At 55.0% G+C, this 18,465-nt stretch overlaps 1 protein-coding gene across 4 annotated transcripts; it reads left to right on the top strand.

The window, feature by feature from the left end:
• The first annotated feature begins 410 nt into the window (after nt 1–410).
• ADGRE5 (adhesion G protein-coupled receptor E5) lies at nt 411–18,432 on the top strand. 4 transcript variants are annotated; one of them, XM_065917592.1, is made up of 21 exons: nt 472–561; nt 3,712–3,776; nt 4,998–5,048; nt 5,266–5,385; nt 5,936–6,091; nt 9,289–9,420; nt 9,979–10,125; nt 10,985–11,131; nt 11,217–11,263; nt 11,395–11,472; nt 13,546–13,723; nt 13,809–13,916; nt 14,323–14,537; nt 15,095–15,277; nt 16,270–16,461; nt 16,665–16,891; nt 16,995–17,061; nt 17,198–17,289; nt 17,379–17,547; nt 17,638–17,742; nt 17,832–18,432. In XM_065917592.1, the coding sequence occupies exons 2-21, from the start codon at nt 3,737–3,739 to the stop codon at nt 17,859–17,861; spliced, it is 2,484 nt and encodes an 827-aa protein (XP_065773664.1). In that variant the 5' UTR covers nt 472–561; nt 3,712–3,736; the 3' UTR covers nt 17,862–18,432. The 4 variants fall into 4 exon arrangements, with proteins under 4 accessions (XP_065773663.1, XP_065773665.1, XP_065773666.1 ...); XM_065917591.1 differs by lacking the exon at nt 3,712–3,776 and having other exon boundaries at nt 411–561; XM_065917593.1 differs by lacking the exons at nt 3,712–3,776; nt 9,979–10,125 and having other exon boundaries at nt 411–561.
• Nucleotides 18,433–18,465: the final 33 nt, after the last annotated feature.

Genomic DNA, 18,465 nt, shown 5'->3' with positions numbered 1-18,465 from the left:
TGTGGACTCTGGCCTCTCCCGGCCTCAGTTTCCTCATCTGGAAAACTAAGGGGGAAGTTCCTGTTAGCGCGGAAACTGACGCTGGAGAGTCAGCAAGACCAGGCAGCCAACACAGGGTCGTCCCCGCAACGTGGGGAGCCCCGAGCTATTTCTGAGCGCGGCCCCTCCCCAGCCTACATGCCTCCGGCCAGACAAGGCTAGCAGGGAAGGCTCCTCCCGCTCCCCCTAGCCCCTGGGATCCGCCAGCCGCTTTCCATGGGGGCCAGACAGAGCAGACACTCAGAGCGCAGGTTGTACCGTAATGTGTGTGCGCGGCGCCCCTGGGTCTGTGTTTTCGCTCCACTTTCCTGTTGGCTTCCAGCTGCCCCGCCAGTTCCGGGGAGGGCCCTGGGCGCGCGGCTGCTCCCCCCGCCCCCCTTTATAAAGGCCAGGCGGGCCTTGGGAAAGCTTGCACAGCTGCCCAGCTCGGCGACAGAAACAGCCCTGCCCTATCGTCTGCTTGCCCCGCGGCAGCTCGGACCATGGGAGGCCCCCACGGTGGCCCCTTTCTTCTCTTTCACGGTGAGCCCTCTGGGGCCCTGAGGGGTGGGGGCAAGCGCCAGGGAGCCCCGGGCAGCACCGTGCGGTGCCCCGGCGCCCTCTTTTCCCAGGGGAAATGCGAGGTGCAGCTGGCAGCCCTGGGGCCAGCCTTGAAGGGAGCCACAGGGCCGGGCATGGGGGCGGGTGCTGAGGGTGCCTGGGGCCAGGGGCCAGGCACCCCCACACTGTGGCGGGATCCCCTGGCATTTTCTAGCGCCTGTCCCCGTCTCCCAGAGAAATCTCTGAGCTCTCTGAACTGCTCCCAAAGTGGGAGACAGGTTTGGGGAAGGAGGAGGGGCAAAAAGGGAGTGCTGAGACCCTCTGTCTCTCTCTCTCTCATACACACAGACACACACAGGTGGCGGCTCTTAACACAGGTTGTAGGGAGATGCTGGGGGGTTGGAAGACGGGGCGGGGGAGGGGGGGGCGGGACCTCTGCACTGCCAGGCGGGTACCCCCAACATGTCCCGCACTGTCTTAGTGGCAAAATCAACCCCAGAGACCCTCATTCTTGCTCCCCCGGACCCAGCTGGAATTCAGCTGCAGGTGGGTGGAAAAGATTTTACCGGCACCGGTGGCAGGTTTGAACTTTTGCTGTGACTTCCCCAGAGCCTCCCTTCCCGCCCCACCCAGGGTGGCTCTAACGGTTATCTAGGCAGCTGGTTGCCTAAGCAACCAAGCAACAAAGAGAATGAAGAAATGGTGCTTGGGGTACCAACCAGGGCTTCCCAGGTCGCCCTGGGATGGGATTCCCCGTGCTGGCCCAGGTTGGCAGGCATGAGCTCAGTGGCTTCTGGGCGGGGAAGCTAGAGAGAGGAGCCTGTGTGGGGCACACCTGATGGAGGGGGGAGCGCTGTGTCACCGGAGCTGAATCTCACTCCCTCTGAGCCTCACTTTGCACATCTGTAAAATGGGGTAAGACTGGTCTTCACCTTATTGGGCTGTGTTGAGTTCCAAAGCAAACTATAAACTAAGGAAGAATTAAGTAAACAATATTTTTATTGGCTCAGCGGTAAAAAATCCACCTGCAATGCAGGAGACGTGGATTAAATCCCTGGGTCCGGAAGGTTCCCTGCAGGAGGACATGGCAACCCACTGCAGTACTCTGGCCTGAAGAATCCCATGGACAGAGGAGCCCGGTGGGCTACAGTCCATAAGGGTCAGAAAGAGTCAGACGCAACTGAAGGGACGCACATTATTATTATTTCACTGGTGGGTCTTGGGATAGACTGGAGGGTCTGAGGAGGAGGAGCAAAGAGAGGATGCCTGCCCTGCCCCCACCCCAGGAATCTAGCTGCTCTGGGCTCGGCAGGGGGAATGCAAACCAGATGGGACTAGGCGCAGATGACCAGCAGCTCCTCTCCCAGCTCCTGTTTGGGTGACTTCCAAGGACTCAGATGGAGAAATCCTGGCTTGGGAGCCCCTGTGGTGGCGGAGCAGAGCCCAACCCCACCCAGGCGGAGGGCACGGGGCTCAGAAGAGCCGTCCCACCCCCCTGCAGGGTCTGGGAAACTTGACCCCATTTTCCACCTTTTCTTTTTTTTTTTTAAGAGTTGTCACTTTTTGTTTTTTATTTATTTTTGGCTTTGCTGGGTCCTCACTGCTGCGAGGACTTTTCTCTAGTTGCTGTTGGCCGGGGCTGCTCTTTCGTTGCGGTGCACGGGCTTCTCATCGCGGTGGCTGCTCTTAGAGGCACGCGGCCTCAGTAATTGTACCTACCGGGCTCTAGAGCACAAGCTCCATAGTTGTGGCGCATTTAGTTGCTCCTCGTCATGTGGGATCTTCCCAGATCGGGGATCAAAACCACGTCTCCTGCACTGGCAGGTGTATTCTTTATCACCAGGGAAGCCCCAGTTCCACCTATCCCAAGCTACTCTGTTCACCAGATTCTTCCTGAGCCTTTTCTGGGCTCCAGGCCTCAATCTGTCCATCTGCAGAATGAACACAAACTGGGCAGCCGTGAGCAGGAAGTTGGGAAATGGGGACGAATTAGCCCAGGCTGCATCCTGCTGCGGTGGAGGGGGGGGCGGGTGGCAGTAATTTTGGGTCTGTCCTGCAAAGAGGAACTGAATCCCAGCGGAGGGGGGAGCTAGCCAAGCCCTGTGACCACAGAGGAGGACGAGAGAAATCCTCAAACGGGGAAGGGGAAGGGCATTCCAACCTCAGCTTACCCTTGCTGAGAGGGCTTCTGGGAGGGACTCTATGCCCACCGCCAACCTGAGGGGTATCGAGTTTGGACCTAGGGACTGAGTGGCCAGGGGATCCTCCGGTCTGCTGGCCCCTCTCAGCCCTTCAAGCTCACAATGACAGACCCCAGAATTCCCCTGGAAGCTCCCTCCAGGGGCAACTGAGCTGTGAGTCATCCTTTCCCTTGGCCCAGGAAGTGACTCATGCCTGCCCTTCCTCCTGCCCCCATCCCTCCACCCACTGCCCCCTTTTGGGTCTCCTTGGATTGTTGGGGTCTGTGCTGCCTCCACAGCATTCCCAGGTGGGCAGGGACTGCCTTGGGTGCCCAAGCCCTCCATGCTTCCCCCTGCGGCCGAACTGTCCTCCTCCCTCCCTCCCTTTCCCTTTGTTTCCATCCCTCCCTCCTAATTGTTTTCCTGTCTCCCTCTCAATCTCCACATCTCTATGTTTCTTTGCCCAATCTGTTTCTCTGTTTCTGAGTTCCCTATTTCTCTGTCCATCTCTCTCTCATTGCACAGTCACTGTCGTGTCCCACGCTTTGCGACCCCATGGACTGTAGCATGCCAGGCTCCTCTGTCCTCCAGTCTCCTGGAGTTTGCTAAAATTTATGTTCATTGAGTTGGTGATGCTGTCTAACCATCTCATCCTCTGTCACCCCCTTCTCCTGCACTCCATCTTTCCCAGCATCAGAGTCTTTTCCGATGAGTCGGTTCTTCCCCTCAAGTGGCCAAAGTACTGGAGCTTCAGCTTCAGTCCTTCCAATGAGTATGCAAGGTTGACTTCCTTTAGGATTACCATCTCTCTCTATCACTGCCTTAACTTCTGCCTTTCTGTTTCTCTCCATCTGTCTGTCCTCATCTGTCTCCATCTCTCTCTTTCTCCCCCTCTCTCATCTCTATTTTCTCTCCATGTCTTCTTGTCTGTCTCTCTTTGGTGAATTGGAAGGAGATCCCCATCTCTAAAGGCCCTGATGACTGGAAGAGGCCCTGAGAGTGGGGTGCCCCTGGGTGGTAAGTACAGCCAGAGAGGACCCCCTTCCAGCAATACCCCCAATGTGAACCTGCAGCATCTTCTGGTGCACTGGAGTGGGGGCAGGGGGAGCCCAAGGTGAAATGTCACCACTGGGTCCTAAGACAGCCGTCAGGACTGACAGATATGGATGTGGGATGCATGAACCTGTGTCCCTGAGGAAGGGTATGGGAGCTGGAGGATCTTAGATTCAGGGTTGGGGATGGAATCTGAGAAAACTACCCGATCCAGCCCCCTCCTTGCATAAAGAAACATTACACAGGGACCTCTACTCAACATTCTGTGATAACCTCTATGGGAAAAGAATCTGAAAAAGAATGAATATATATATACGTATAACTGAATCACTTTGCTCTTCACCTGAAATTAACCCAACACTATAAATCAACTGCACTCCAATATAACTTAGAAAAAAGAAAAGAAACGTTGATGACAGTACACTGCGATATTTGCAGGCTTAATTCTCACAGTACTCTAGGAAATGGGTCCTGTCATCGTCCCCACCCAACAGAAGGGGAAGCTGAGGCTCCGAGAGATGAGGTCGCCTGACCACAGTGCAGGGTGAGGCCTGGGGCCGCCTGGCTCGTCTGTTCACTGAGCTGCTGCCCACACAGGTCCACGGGCGCTGCGGCCCCCTCGGAGCTTAGAGCTCTCACTCATCCCTCGGTGTCTTTCTCTCTGGCTGTGCTTAGTCTGCATTGCCGGGCACAGGCTTTCTCCAGTGGTGGCTCACGGGAACCACTCTCTAGCTGTGGTTTGTGGGCTTCTCATTGTGGCGGCTCCTCGCAGTGCAGCACAGGCTCTAGGGTCCTCGGACTTCCGTAGTTGTGGCACGTGGGCTGAGTTGCTCCGTGGCATATGAGTTCTTCCCCGACCAGGGATTGAACCCGTGTCTCCAGCGTTGGCAGGTGGATTCTTTATCACTGAGCCACCAGGGAAGCCTGCCATCCCTCCGTTTCTGAAACCCACCTCCAGGTGACAGGTGGCAGATCCCCTGGCCGTGGGTGTTCATTCGCAGGCAGATGCCACGTACCCACTTTCTCCTTGGGCAACGGAGAGAGACAGAGCCCAAGCCTGGGAGGGGCCGAGAGCCCCCTCCTCCTCGTTTGCATTACTCTGAGGACTGCATCTGCCCTTCCCTGCTCTGCATCTGCCCTTCCCTGCTCCGTGACCCCTCTGACGCCCCGCCCTCTCTGTTCCAGTGCTGTGCTTCTTGCTGACTCTGTCGGAAGTTGGATCCCAGAACAGCAAGGGTGAGTCTGCTGGGAGCAGCTTGGTCCACAGCTGGAGCCTGGGGAAGGGGCCCTAGACTTCCGCCCACATCCCTCAGCCCAAGCAGGAGACAAACCGGTTACAGGGGGAAGGCCAGGGTCACGCCTCCCCAGCTCCCGGTCTCCTGGAGTTGACCCTGCCCTCTCCCCAGCCCCTGGCTCAGCCCTCACCTTCTGACCAAGGCCTCCATCCCCACAGCCTGTGCTCTGCGGTGCCCTCCGAAGTCCTCATGTGTCAATGGCAATGCCTGCCGGTGTGATCCAGGATTCATTTCCTCTTCTGGGGAGATCTTCACCGACCCCTTGGAGAGTTGTGACGGTACAGCGGCTTGGGGGTGATGGTGTGACATGCAGAGATTGTGGGGTATAGTCCAGTGTTTCTGGGGGACATGGGTGTTGGTTGGGGGCCTCAGCCTTTGTCCTCAGGTCCGTCATCAAGGACAGAAAAAAAGAGAAAGGAAAAGATTTGAAGATGGAGAGATGAGACATGAATAAACATGGCTTCCTGGAGAGAGGGCGGCTGGGGCTCCAGGAGTCTGGAGTCTGTGCCTCAGTTGGTCCTTTCAGGACTGAGGAGGGGGACACAGGTCCCCCCTACTCACTCCCCGGTTCAGCACTTCCCCCTGTGTCTAAATCTGGGGTGGCAGCCAGAGGGCCAAGAAGAACAGAGCTGATTGCACAAGCTTCAGGAATGGTCTGCTCCAGCCACAGCCCAGTCTCAGCTGTATGGCCTGAGAGTCTAATTCTTCCTAAAAAGATACTGATTAAACTTCAGGCCCAAAGCTGGGGAGTCAGGGAGGGGTTGGGGAGCTCTGCACTGGCCAAACTCAAGCCTTTGGGAGGTGACCCTTTGCCCTATTGTGTTCCAGACATCAATGAGTGTGGGCCACCCTCACCAGTATACTGTGGAAGTTCAGCAGACTGCCAGAACACGGAAGGGGGCTACCACTGCACATGCAGCCCAGGATATGAGCCTACTTCTGGGGTAACAATATTCCGGAATGAGAGTGAGAACACGTGTCAAGGTAAGAATGACCGTGCATCTCCCACCTCTCTGTTCTTGAGGTTTGGGGCCACCCGAATGCTGAGTCCTGCCTGCAGCATCCTGGTTACAGGTGTGGCACCCAGGTCTGAGTTGGGACAGGTGTACATGCCTGTGCCTCTTACACAGAGAGGCAGGGTGGCATGAACCAGGAACCCAAGTCCTGGCTTTGCCCCCTGATAGCTCTGTGTGTGACACTAGCCAGGATACTGATTCAGAAATCACTGTTTGGGACTTCCCTGGTGGTCCAGTGGTTAAGAATCCACCTTGCAATACATGGGACATGGGTTCAATCCTTGGTCAAGGAACTAAGATCCCACATGTTGCACAGTTCAGCCAAAAAAAAAAAAAAATCATTAACGTGAGATGTGATAATACAATTGTGAGTTTATGCTTTAAACAAACAAACAAAAAAAAGAGTGTCTTTTACAGATAAAAACAAAAGTAGCTTTGCCTTTTACTAACTGTGTGATCTTGGACAAGTTACTTCACTGCCCTGTCCCTCAGTTTACCCATCTGTAAAAGCGGCTGACAATGATGCTTACCTCATAGAATTGCTGGGGTATAAATAATAAGAATAACAAAGCACAAAACACTGATGGCTGTTGGTGTTTTAAGTTATGGTCATCATGATCTAACACACCCTCTCCAGGATGGCCATCCCTGGGGCCTGTGCCCCAGGGTGGGTGCTCAGGAGCAGCTGTCCTGTCCATCCACTCCCTCACCAGGGACCCAGGAGGAGCCTGGCCTCCACACATCACCAGGCTTTGCCCCCTTTCCAGTGGGAGGAGATAGGGGAAGGGGCAGAGGAGACCAGCAGTGGGCAGACAGGACTCCAGAGAGGGCTCCATGGAGATGGTTAGACCTGAATACAGAGGATGGGGAGGGGAGGAGAGTGAAGGTGAGAGGTGAGAAGGGGGCTGAGCCCAGCATCCAGAGGACTCTGAGGAGGGTCCTTTGACCCACACTGCTGCACAAAGAACCTGCAACCTTGGTCCCAGCCCCTTCCCTCTTGCCCTGCAAAAGAGGGCGGCAGAGCCTCCCTAGTGGGAGGCAAGAGGGGACCTGCATCTGTGGGGTCTCTGCTGGTTCACAGGGTCCTCTGTGGGTGGATGTTGTGCTGGAAACATGTGGCCTGGCCAGAGCCTTCATGTGGAATAGGGAAAAGCTCCCTGTCATCTCACTGAACCATGTGTTTGGGGAATGGAGTGTGAGCTGGTTTTCACTTACCTTCTTGGCTGGATACCCTTGTGCAGTGATCAACCTGCACAACAGTACATGGTGGTCATGGACCCCACTCAGTATGCCTGGATTGGGTGTGCCGCCCACCCACTGTTGTGAGTTCCTCTAGAGACATGCATGAACAAGAGTGAGTTGGGAAGGGGACCTCCAAGGGCCTCAGGGAGGGTGCCAGGCAGAGAGCAGCCTACTGATTGGGACTAAAGCCTGCCGCCTGAAGACCTAGCTCTCTGACAGGCTCAGCTGGACTGTTTGTGCACCCCCATTTCAGCGTTCCAGCCTTTGCTACACCTGAGCACGTGTCCATCCATGTCCAGGCCGTGGGGTCTGCTATGGGCAGAAGACCTGGGCTGCTTCCTGGGTTCTTCCTCCCACTTTCTCCAGGCATCAGAGGGCGATCCTGTGCATCTACCTCATCTCCCAACCCTCTCTGAACCCCAGGGCTCAGAACCTCTGCAGAGGGTCTCTTCTGAACGTTCAGAGCATCCCACTGTTGTGTAGCATCTTATTTGCATAAAACAAAGGAGGGGTGACATTCAAGATACTCAGTGTGGTCACAGCACCGTGTGTCCCGGAACAATACCTGTCCTCTTTGCCATTGTTAATGACTGCTGGGAGGAGACCTGCCCCCCCTGGGGCCCTCTGACACCCTGGGTCATGGTGGACTCTGGGGACCTGTCTAGAAATGCTGGAGGAGGGAGATTCAAGGAACAGTCCACTGTCCCTGGCTGACCATGCCCCTGGCCCAGCAACCTGCCTGGAGAAGATGCCTTCTGTCACCCTGACCCCAGATCTCAGCTTCTCAGCCTCCATCTATTTCCCCACCCCACCCAAGGCTCCACCCTGACCCTCCGCAGTAATTCCAGTTCACAGACCTGAAGCAGCTCTGATGACCGAGGCCTGGGAGGATGTTGTGTCAGGGGTGTCCCAGGGTGACATCAACCGCCAACCCACTGGAAGAGTCAGTTGAACAAAGAGGCTTTCATCTGGACCAGATGACAAGACGTCGTTGAAGACCACTGCCTCTGGCCTGACCCTTTACTGAGGAGACCAATGCAGGCCCCACAGTGACCCAGACCACGTGGAGACAGAAGATGGAGGCTGAGTCCCACCCAGCAGGCTGCACAGGTCTACGTCTCCAGCGGGAGGCCAAGTGCCAAGATGCAGAAACACCTGCGACTCTTCACCCATGAGCACCTGCTCCCTGCTCCAGCCACACAGCCTTTGCTCATTGTGAACTTTGCTCAGATGTGGATTCTCACCACTTCCTGCCAGTCTGGGGGAAGCCTTCATGGGAATCAGAAAAAGGCGCCTTCAGAGCCCCAAGGCTGCCCGGCCAGATGTCAGCCCACTGTCCAGCACAGCCTGGTGCCCACTGCCCCAAAAACATTGTCCTTGAGTTGCCTGACTCGGGGGTGGATCTTGGTCCATCTTCATGGAGCTGGAGTCTCAGAGTTAGTGTGGACGGGAGAGCGCTGTCCTGGTCACCAGGATCCAAGGAGTACTCAGATGGCAACACTCGCCCTGGGGGAGTCAGGACAAAGTGCATCACTGGGAGCCAAGATGGGCCCTGCTGAGGGGACACAGCTGCCCTCAGCTTCCAGGAAGGCCCACCCAGTCCTTCGTCCAAATCCTCAGACTGGGACACAGGCAGCTGTGATGTCCCCACCCCTGGGAGCTTCCCAGGGAGGCTGAGGGAGCCAGAGCTGGCAGACGGGGAGGACTTGGGCCACTTCTGGCCACATCCAGAGGACAACAGAACATCGGGGCCACCATGCTCACCATAGGATGCCTCCATGTGAATGAGGAAGGGCCCCCGCTCACTGAGGAAGAGAGAGCGGGCCCTTCTGGATGCTTCTATAGCAGAAAATGTGGCCAAACTCCAGGCCCGAAGGCTGTCCACAGCCGCAGGTATCCATCACGCTCTCCTTCCCCTTGCAGACGTAGACGAATGTCAGCACAGACCCAGAGTCTGTAAAGGCCGCAGCATCTGCATCAACACCCAGGGCAGCTACACCTGCCAGTGCCCACCCGGCTTGGAGTTCAACCCAGAGGACCCGAGGGATTGCACAGGTAGAAACCCCAGGAAGAAAGGGTGAGGCGGGCCCGGAGCTGGGGAAGGAGCCGAGGCGGTTCCCGGAGCCTGAGCAGGAGAGAGAAGAGACTCAGGGTGACGACAAGGGTCTGCCGGGGCGCTGCCTCAGGATCGCCTCCCCGCACGGTCCCACCACAGACCAGGGAGACAGCAGGGGCTTCAGGCCCCACACTTGGCTCTGTGAACATCTCCCAGGCCTCACCCCTTCCTCATCTGCCACATTTGAGCAGAGGAAGCTCTCACTTCTGGTTCCTAGAAGGGGAACCTTGGTCCAGGGCCCTGGTGGGAGCAGGCAAGAATCCTTGGTCTGGAAGTCCAGCCCCTGTGACTCATTTTCATTCCTAGTTTTTCTGCCTATAAATTGAAGACCATGGCCCCTACCACGCCCATGTTACAGGTGTTTTAAGAGTCAAGTTGAGGGTCACCAGGTGATGGCACGTGCAATCACAGAAGGGTCCTTGGTACCTGGCAGTGAAAAGTGGGTACAGTGAGAAGTAGAAGTGAGGGTGGCACTGACCCTCTGGCTTTGTCCTCAGATGTGAATGAATGCACCTCGGGGAAAAAGCCATGCCACAGCTCCACCCACTGCTTCAATGTCGTGGGCAGCTACGAGTGCCGCTGCCGCCCCGGCTGGAAGCCTATTGCTGGGTCCCCCAACGGCCCAAACAACACCGTCTGTGAAGGTTCGGAGCTCAGATGCTACACTCTTGGAGTGTGCATGCATGCTCAAGTCGTCTTGTCTGACTCTTTGCAACCCCATGGACTATAGTCCGTGGCATTATCCCAGCAAGAATACTGGAGTGGGTTACCATTTGCTCTTCCAGAGGATCTTCCCTACCCAGGGATTAAACCTATATCTCCTGAGGCTCCTGCATTGGCAGACAGAGTCTTTACCACTGAGCCACCTGGGAAGCCCACACTCTTAGAGACCCACACTCAAAACATCCGACCACATATTCAGTGGCACTCACACAAACCAAACAGAATGAATGCTGGAGGTGTCCTGCTATTGCCAGGCATTAATTCTTTAAAGGCTAAATGTGAGATCTGGGGGGTCCTGGAGAAGGAGCTGGGGTACCATGGGGAAGGCTCCCAGGGACTTGAGGCAGCAGCTAATTGTTCATTTGCTAAGTCCTGTCAGACTCTTTGCCAACTCATGGACTGCAGCACATCCAGGCTTCTCTGTCCTTCACTATCACCTGCAGTTTGCTCAAACTCATGTCCATTGAGTCGGTGATGTCATCCAACCATCTCATCCTCTCGTCCCCTCCTCCTCTTGCCCAGCATCCGGGTATTTTCTAATGACTAGAACAGATACTTCAGTATTTTCACAACTTGCCTATCTGTGCGGGGCTTATCTGCTGTGTGTCAGAATTCTGCACACTTCCCACAAATAACCTCAGTGTCCACCACTCGAGGATGTACGGACACTGGGTGGCGTCACCTCCTGGGGAACTAATATGGGAAAAAAGAGGGGGCACAAGGAGGACAGGGGCCTCACAGGGCTGAGGCAGAGCCTGACTCCCTTCTTTGTGTCCCCAGATGTGGACGAGTGCAGCTCCGGGAAACATCAGTGTGACAACTCCACTGTTTGCGTCAACATTGTGGGTTCATATACCTGCCACTGCCGCCAAGGCTGGGTGCCCAAACCTGGATTCCGGGATAAGCAAATGACCACCATCTGCGAAGGTACCTGTCCTGCCCTGACCCCAGGCCCCACCCACAACAAACAGACACTGTCACAGCTAATGAACTGCTGTCCCATCCCCTGCAGAGATCGCCTTCCCTGCCTGGACTGCTCCCCCTGGAATCAAGAGCCGGGTGAGTGGCCCCAGCAGGGACCAGCGGCAGGAAATCCCTCCAGCCAGCTCACCCTGATCACTCATTTTCCCCAAAGCTCCCCCACCCAGGATGAAGGTCTCTGACTTCCCCACCTCTCCCCCTCTCTCCAGAGTCTCTCTGCCTTCTTCGAAAGAGTCCAGAAAATGAGCAGAGACTTCAACCCAGCCATGGCCAAGACATCCATGCAGGTAAAGGCAGGACAGTGTGGGGTGGCTGGAGGGTTTCAGTGTGAATGGAGATGCCCGAGCAGGGGCCTCTGGTCGAACGCATACATCTGTACACAAAATTCACAGATTGCTATTGTTTAGTTCTTTTCGACCCCAGGGACTATAGCCCTCTAGGCTCCTCTGTCCCTGGAACTCTCCAGGCAAGACTGGAGTGGGTTGCCATTTCCTCCTCCAGGGGATCTTCCTGACCCAAGCTGCGTCTTCTGCATTGGCAGGTGGATTCTTTACCACTGGGCCAAGGGAAGTCCATACACACCACACACACACACACATGTTTGAGAGGAATATAATGTCAATGGAATGGAGCAGTTGAGAATTCACCTTTGGAGCAAGGCCACAGAGTTCAAATACCCCTCATCCCACCCACTGCCAGTTCTTGCTGTGTGACCTCAGGCAAGTAACTCCCCCTCTCTGAGCCTCAGTTGCCTCACTTCATAAATTGTACCTGCTTCAAAAAAAATAAATTGTACCTGCTTCATCCACTTGGGGAAAAGGTTTAAATGAACTAATAGGAGTGAGGCTCAAAGAAAAGTGCCTGGCATACAATATAAATACTATATGTCGTATGTGCTTGGCCTGGTAGAAATATTGAGCCTCTAAAAAGATTATAGTAATAAATTTTTTAAAAGAGAAATATGTGAGCCCTTTATGTCATTTGAATTTTTCCAGTAGCTGCATTTTTTTTTCAGTAGCTGCATTTTTAAAATACAAAGCTAAAGAATAAATTTAAAGAGTAGAAGTATAAATGCTGGAGAGGGTGTGGGGAAAAGGGAACGCTCTGCACTGTTGGTGGGAATGTAAATTGATACAGCCACTATGGAAGATGGTATGGAGATTCCTTAAAAAACTAGGAATAAAAAAAAAAAACTAGGAATAAAACCACCCTATGACCCACCAATTCCACCCCTAGACATATACCCTGAGGAAACCAAAACTGAAAAAGACACATGTACCCCATTGTTCATTGCAACACTATTTACAATAGCTGGGACATGGAAGCAACCTAGATGTCCATCAACAGAAGAATGGATAAGTTGTGGTACATATACACAATGGAATATTACTCAGCCATAAAAAGGAGCGCACTTGAGTCAGTTCTAATGAGGTGGATGAAACTAGAGCCAATAAACAACTACTTTATTGTACAGAATAAAGTAAGTCAGAAAGAGAAAGATACATATCGTATACTAACATGGAATCTAGAAAAATGGTAGGGCAGCAATGGAGAAGCAGACATAGAGAAACTCAAACAAGGTCTCTATCAACCTAGAGGGGTGGGATATGTAGGGAGATGGGAGGGAGGTTCAAAAGGGAGGGGATATATGTATACCTATGGCTGATTCATACTGAGATTTGATAGAAAACAACAAAAATCTGTAAAACAATTATCCTTCAATTAAAAAATAGATTAATTTTTTTTTTAAAGTAAACAAGTGAAATTAATGTGAAAATTGCATTTAACCCCATAGATTAAAACTATTATCATTTCAACGTGGAGTCATATTTCAAGTGACATCTGGGGCTCAGGGCAACTGTTTAGGGTGGTGCAGACTTAGAATGTGCCTGCTCAGTCACTCTTTGTGACCCCATGGGCTGTAGCCTGCCAGGCTCTTGTCTGTGGGATTCTCCAGGCAAGAATACTGGAGTAGGTAGCCATGGCCTTCTCTGGGGGATCTTCCTGACCCAGGGATTGAACCTGCATCTCCTGCATTGGCAGGCGGGTTCCTTACCACTGAGCCACCAGAAAAGCCGCAGACTTTGGAACAGGGCCTGACATAAAGCCAGTGCCTGATAAATGTTAAGCACTGTTGCTGTTATAACCTGTGCACACAGGCATATGCTCAGTCCCCTTACTTGTCTTCTGGCCACTGCCGTGTCTTGATGATTCCCCTGGTTCTGTCCCCCAGGCAACCCAGGTGGTTCTCCAGTGTGTACCCCAGTTGTGAGGGTGGGGTGAGGGGAGGTGAGATACCAGGGTCCTTCGGGTAGCCCTTGTGGTACAATAACCCAGGACCTGTCACTCATCATCCACAGAACCTCATCGAGTCAGTGGATGACCTGTTGAAAAACTCAGGAGACCTGGAGTTACTGGATCAGTCTTCCAAGCACGTCACAGTCACCCACCTGCTCTCAGGCCTTGAACGAATCCTGAGGACCCTGGCCAAAGCCATATCTAAAGGGTCCTTCACCTACTGTTCGGTTGACGGCACAGGTGAGACCTCGTTCTGCCCCACCCCAGCTACCCAGGACCCGCTCCCACACCTGGAGCCCCTGATCACTGCCCCCTCTCTTCTCAGAGCTGTCCCTGGTGGTCCAGGAGCAGGGGAAAGGGAACGTCACCGTGGGCCAGAGCCATGCACGGATGCTGCTGGACTGGGCTGTGGCAGCCGCAGCTGGGGAGTCAGGTAATGGCAGGCACCCGGAGCAGGCACTTCAGGGAAAGGGAGGGAGAAGCTGGGATATGGCTAGGATACAGGAAAGATTGAGGGAAAGAGGAAAAGGGGGCGACAGAGAATGAGATGGTTGGATGGCATCACTGACTCAATGGACGTGAGTTTGAGCAAGCTCCGGGAGATGGTGAAGGACGGGGAAGCCTGGCGTGCTGCAGTCCATGGGGTCGCAAAGAGTCGGACAGGACTGCGGGACTGAACAGCAACACAGCTTCAGAATAGGCAGCCACAGGAAGCTGAGCCTTGGGGCGGGACTCTGGGCATCACAGCAGACCGGCAAGCTTGAATTAGACATCTTAAGAGGAAGGATGGGGCACAGAAGCAAGCAGAGCAGGAGGTAGCCAGCATGTCTGTCCCCCAGGCCCCTCCGTGGTGGGGATCCTCTCCAGTCGGAACATGGAAAAATTGCTGGCCAATGCCTCTTTGGAACTGGACTTGGAAAAGCTGAAAGAGACCTACGAGAGTCCTGTCCGAGGTGCCAAGGTCATGCTTCTCTCAGCGGTCAGCTCCGTCTTTCTGAGCAACACGGACACTGAGAAACTCGACTCCAACGTCTCCTTTGCCTTCACCCTCCATGTGAGTCCTGGGCTGGGGAGGGGAATCAGCCACACTGCTCATCCCATAGCCAAGGTGCCCGTGGGCCCTCAGCAGCCTTCCTTCCCCCACCCCCACCCACTCTGCTCCTTCCTTACATGTGCCTCAGGGCCTTTACACTTACTGTGCCCTCTGCCTGGGACACCTTTCCTCCACAATTCAGTCCTTTACCTGTCAACTTGTTCACATGTCACCTACTCTTCCAGGCCTTCCTGGACCTGCTTATTTAAATTACAATCTGTAATCACACCCCACCTTTCCCCTTTGCTCTTTTCTTTCGCATTCAGCACCTGCTAACACTCTGTCTAGTTTACTTATTTATTAGGTGTATTATTTCCTGTCTGTCTCCCCCACTAGAATGTCAGCCCAGAAGGACAGGGACTTGTGCCTCCCCAGTTCACCCGGGTCCCCTGGCCTGGCACACATAGTCGGTGCTCAGTAGACAGCTGTCAAAGGAGAAGCAGCCCTCTTTGGGGTCCAACCAAGCCCAGTACCCACGAGAGGGTTCCAGGCTAACTTCTATGACCGCCTCTCCCTAGAAACAGCCTGAGCTCAAGCCACGGCAGGAGCTGATCTGTGCCTTCTGGAAGAAAGACAGCAATGGGAACGGGTTCTGGGCCACCTCGGGCTGCTGGAAGATGGGCAGTGGGAACGGAAGCATCACCTGCCAGTGCAGTCACCTAAGCAGCTTTGCCATCCTTATGGCCCACTACGACGTGGAGGTGAGCAGACTGGGGGCCATTCTCAAAAACCCACTGGTGGCATGGTTGGCTCAAGCGAGACAGGCAGCTGGTTCTCAGTGGAATGGTCCAAGAGGTTCCGCATGGTTGCACAGACCAGATGACCCTACACTGCACCTCACAGCCCCTTGCTTGGCACCCCTAGACCTCCACGTGACTCAGCAACTAAACAGAGTGGCATTGCTTCAGCCAGTGCCCCTCTGATGGCCCACCCCCAACAAGTTGTTATTTAGTCATTAAGTCATGTTCAACTCTTTCATGGTCCCACAGACTGTAGAACGCCAGGCTCGTCTATCCATGAGATTCTCCTGGCAAGAATACTAGAGTGAGTTGCCATTTCCTCTTCAAGGGGAACTTCCTGACCTAGAGATCAAATCACCTTTTCCTGGTGGATTGGCAGGTGGATTCTTTACCAGAGCCACCAGGGAAGCCCCATCAAGTTGTTAAATACTGCTGAAAGCTCCCGAGGGATCCAGAGATACACTGGGCCATGTGAATACCTGGAATGGTCAGGCAGAGTAGTGGAGGCTGGTGGTCCAGGCCCAAGGCCCAGGAAGGACACAAATGTGGGTTTTGATGAGTTCATAGTTGCGGCCAGGTGTGGGAGGGGCAAGAGATGAGATGGAGATGAGGGTCAGAGAGGTGGGCTCATCAGTGTAGGGAAAGAAGGTTGCAGCCGTTGAGGATACACAGGGGACCTTCTAAGGAGAACAGTCTGGGTGTGTAGTGGGGAACTCATCTAGAGGAACTGGGGATACCTGCTGCACCCATGGGTGTAGGAGTGGTGGTATTTAGGGTGAGAGAGACACAGTAGGTTTATTCAGATGTTGATGGTAGAGGAGGTGGAGGGAGATGAGCCACCTGATCAGTCCTGCAGGCCAGGTCCCAAGTGGGTGTGGGTGGTGGGGCCCACAAGGAGGGCAGGAAGGCCTCAGGGTGCTGATGGAGTCCCGCCTGCCCCGTCCTGCATCTAGGACCCGAAGCTGGCCCTGATCACCAAGGTGGGACTGGCGCTGTCGCTGGTCTGCCTGCTGCTGTGCATCCTCACCTTTCTGCTGGTGCGGCCCATTCAGGGCTCGCGCACCACGGTGCACCTGCACCTCTGCATCTGCCTCTTCGTGGGCTCCGCCATCTTCCTGGCAGGCATCGAGAACGAAGGCGGCGAGGTGAGGCCCCGCCCCGTGGCGCGCCCCACTCTCACCTGGGCGCTAGACCTGCGAGGGCCTGGAGAGGAATAGCTCCGCCTATTGCCAGCTGGGTAGGGTAGTCGGCCTTCCCCCAGTGGAAGCATACGGCTCCGCCCATTCACTGCTTCGGCGGGCCCGCCCACCGCTGACGTCACCGCCGTCCCTCCGCCCTCGCCCCGCAGGTGGGGACGCGCTGCCGCCTGGTGGCCGTGCTGCTGCACTACTGCTTCTTGGCCGCCTTCTGCTGGATGAGCCTTGAGGGCGTGGAGCTCTACTTCCTCGTGGTGCGCGTGTTCCAGGGTCAAGGCCTGAGAAAGCTCTGGCTCTGCCTGATTGGTTACGGCGTGCCCCTGATCATCGTGGGCATCTCAGCAGGCGCCTACAGCAAGGGCTATGGCCGCGAGAAATTGTGAGCACGAGGTGGTGGGAGGGCCAGGGCTTGGGGGTTGCACGGAGCCCTTGCTCCCCTCAGGGCTGACTGGGTGTTAACCAGATCCTCCCTTCTTGCCCAGCTGCTGGTTGAATTTCGAGGGTGGCTTCCTCTGGAGCTTTGTGGGACCTGTGACCTTCATCGTTTTGGTAACTGTCTCACCTCCCCCCACCCTACACCCGTGGAAATCTGAAGCACTCGGCTCCACACGGAGCCTCTGTACCAGCTTTCTCTCTGCGAGTTCCAAGGATACCCCCTAATCTGAATTCTGTGCTTCCTGCCCAGGGCAATGCTATCATCTTTGTGATTACTGTCTGGAAACTCACTCAGAAGTTTTCTGAAATCAACCCTGACATAAAAAAATTAAAGAAAGTCAGGTGAGAAGACAGAGGCAGGGAGGGGGGCTGACAGAAGGGGTGGGTGTTTGAGGCGGGGCCCCCAGCTGCAACTGGCTGCCTCCCTGCAGGGTGCTGACTATCACAGCCATCGCCCAGCTCTTTGTGTTGGGCTGCACCTGGGTCTTCGGCCTGCTCCTCTTCGACCCGGAGAGCTGGGTGCTGTCCTACATCTTCAGCATCCTCAACTGCCTGCAGGGTTTCTTCCTCTTCGTGCTGTACTGCCTACTTAACAAGAAGGTGGGCCGCAGGCCAGGCTGCGGGCAGGGCTGGGCCCCTCCTCCTGTCCTGGGGCCCGTCCTTCCCTGACCTGGCCCCTGTGCCCCACAGGTAAGAGAGGAGTACCGCAAGTGGGCCTGCATGGTTGCTGGGAACAGGTACTCCGAGTTCGCCACAACCACCTCTGGGTCTGGCTCTAGCCACAATCAGACTCAGGTAAGGGCTGAGCCTGGGGTGGGGGGTGCAGGACAGAAGGCCCCCGGGTCTCTGGTCTCAGTCCTCACGTCTCGCTCCTTTTCCTCCAGGCCCTCAGGCCTTCAGAGTCTGGCATGTGAAGGCGCAGTTCTGGCCAAACCAGCAGCTCCTGTGGCCTCCGCAGCTTTTGCACACACAGATGACCTCCTCTCCTCCCTCTCTGCTCTGCTCCCTCCTGCCTTGAGCCCCACACACACCACGGAGAGGAGGGTGTCAGCCACCATTTGTTACCGAACCCCTGAACACCCAGCAAGGGTGGAGGGTCGGACCTACTTCCTGCTGCCTCTCAGCTCCACCCCGGTCAGGACCCAGGGTAGGAGCAGACCCCTCAAGCACACCAGGCCCAGACAGAATGAAGACTCGTGCCCAGCTTGGCCCTTTCCTGTCATCTGTCTTTGCTACAGAACAAGAGGCCAAGGTGCTGAGACTTTGCTTCTAGGTTAAGCTAAGACTGAGGTTGGGTGGGAGAGGGGCAGGGCCCTTCTCAGCCCCTTGCCGAAGAAGGCTCATGGTACTAAGTAAGGCCCACCTGCCCCCAGGGCAGAGGGTTCAAACTGATGTGAAGGCTGTGGACATTGTATGTTTTTGTTTAATCTGTATAAACCTTTCAGTGTTGACACTTTAAAAATTAAATCTCATGTTGACAGAGAAGGTGGCATGTCTTGTTGGCCAGAGGCTCACTGA

The sequence above is a fragment of the Muntiacus reevesi genome, chromosome 1 (genome assembly GCF_963930625.1).
Source record: "Muntiacus reevesi chromosome 1, mMunRee1.1, whole genome shotgun sequence".
NCBI classification, from domain to species: Eukaryota; Metazoa; Chordata; class Mammalia; order Artiodactyla; family Cervidae; genus Muntiacus; species Muntiacus reevesi.
The sequence above is the reverse complement of the archived record's forward strand: the minus strand, read 5'-3'. Positions and strand labels throughout refer to the sequence as shown.

Bases quoted from the DNA above. Each gene is read 5' to 3' on its own strand.
- ADGRE5 (XM_065917591.1), top strand. From the start codon at position 522: ATGGGAGGCCCCCACGGTGGCCCCTTTCTTCTCTTTCACG. The intron at 13,724-13,808 runs GTGAGACCTCGT...CTCTCTTCTCAG, and splicing joins CTGTTCGGTTGACGGCACAG to AGCTGTCCCTGGTGGTCCAG. The intron at 17,548-17,637 runs GTGGGCCGCAGG...TGTGCCCCACAG, and splicing joins ACTGCCTACTTAACAAGAAG to GTAAGAGAGGAGTACCGCAA.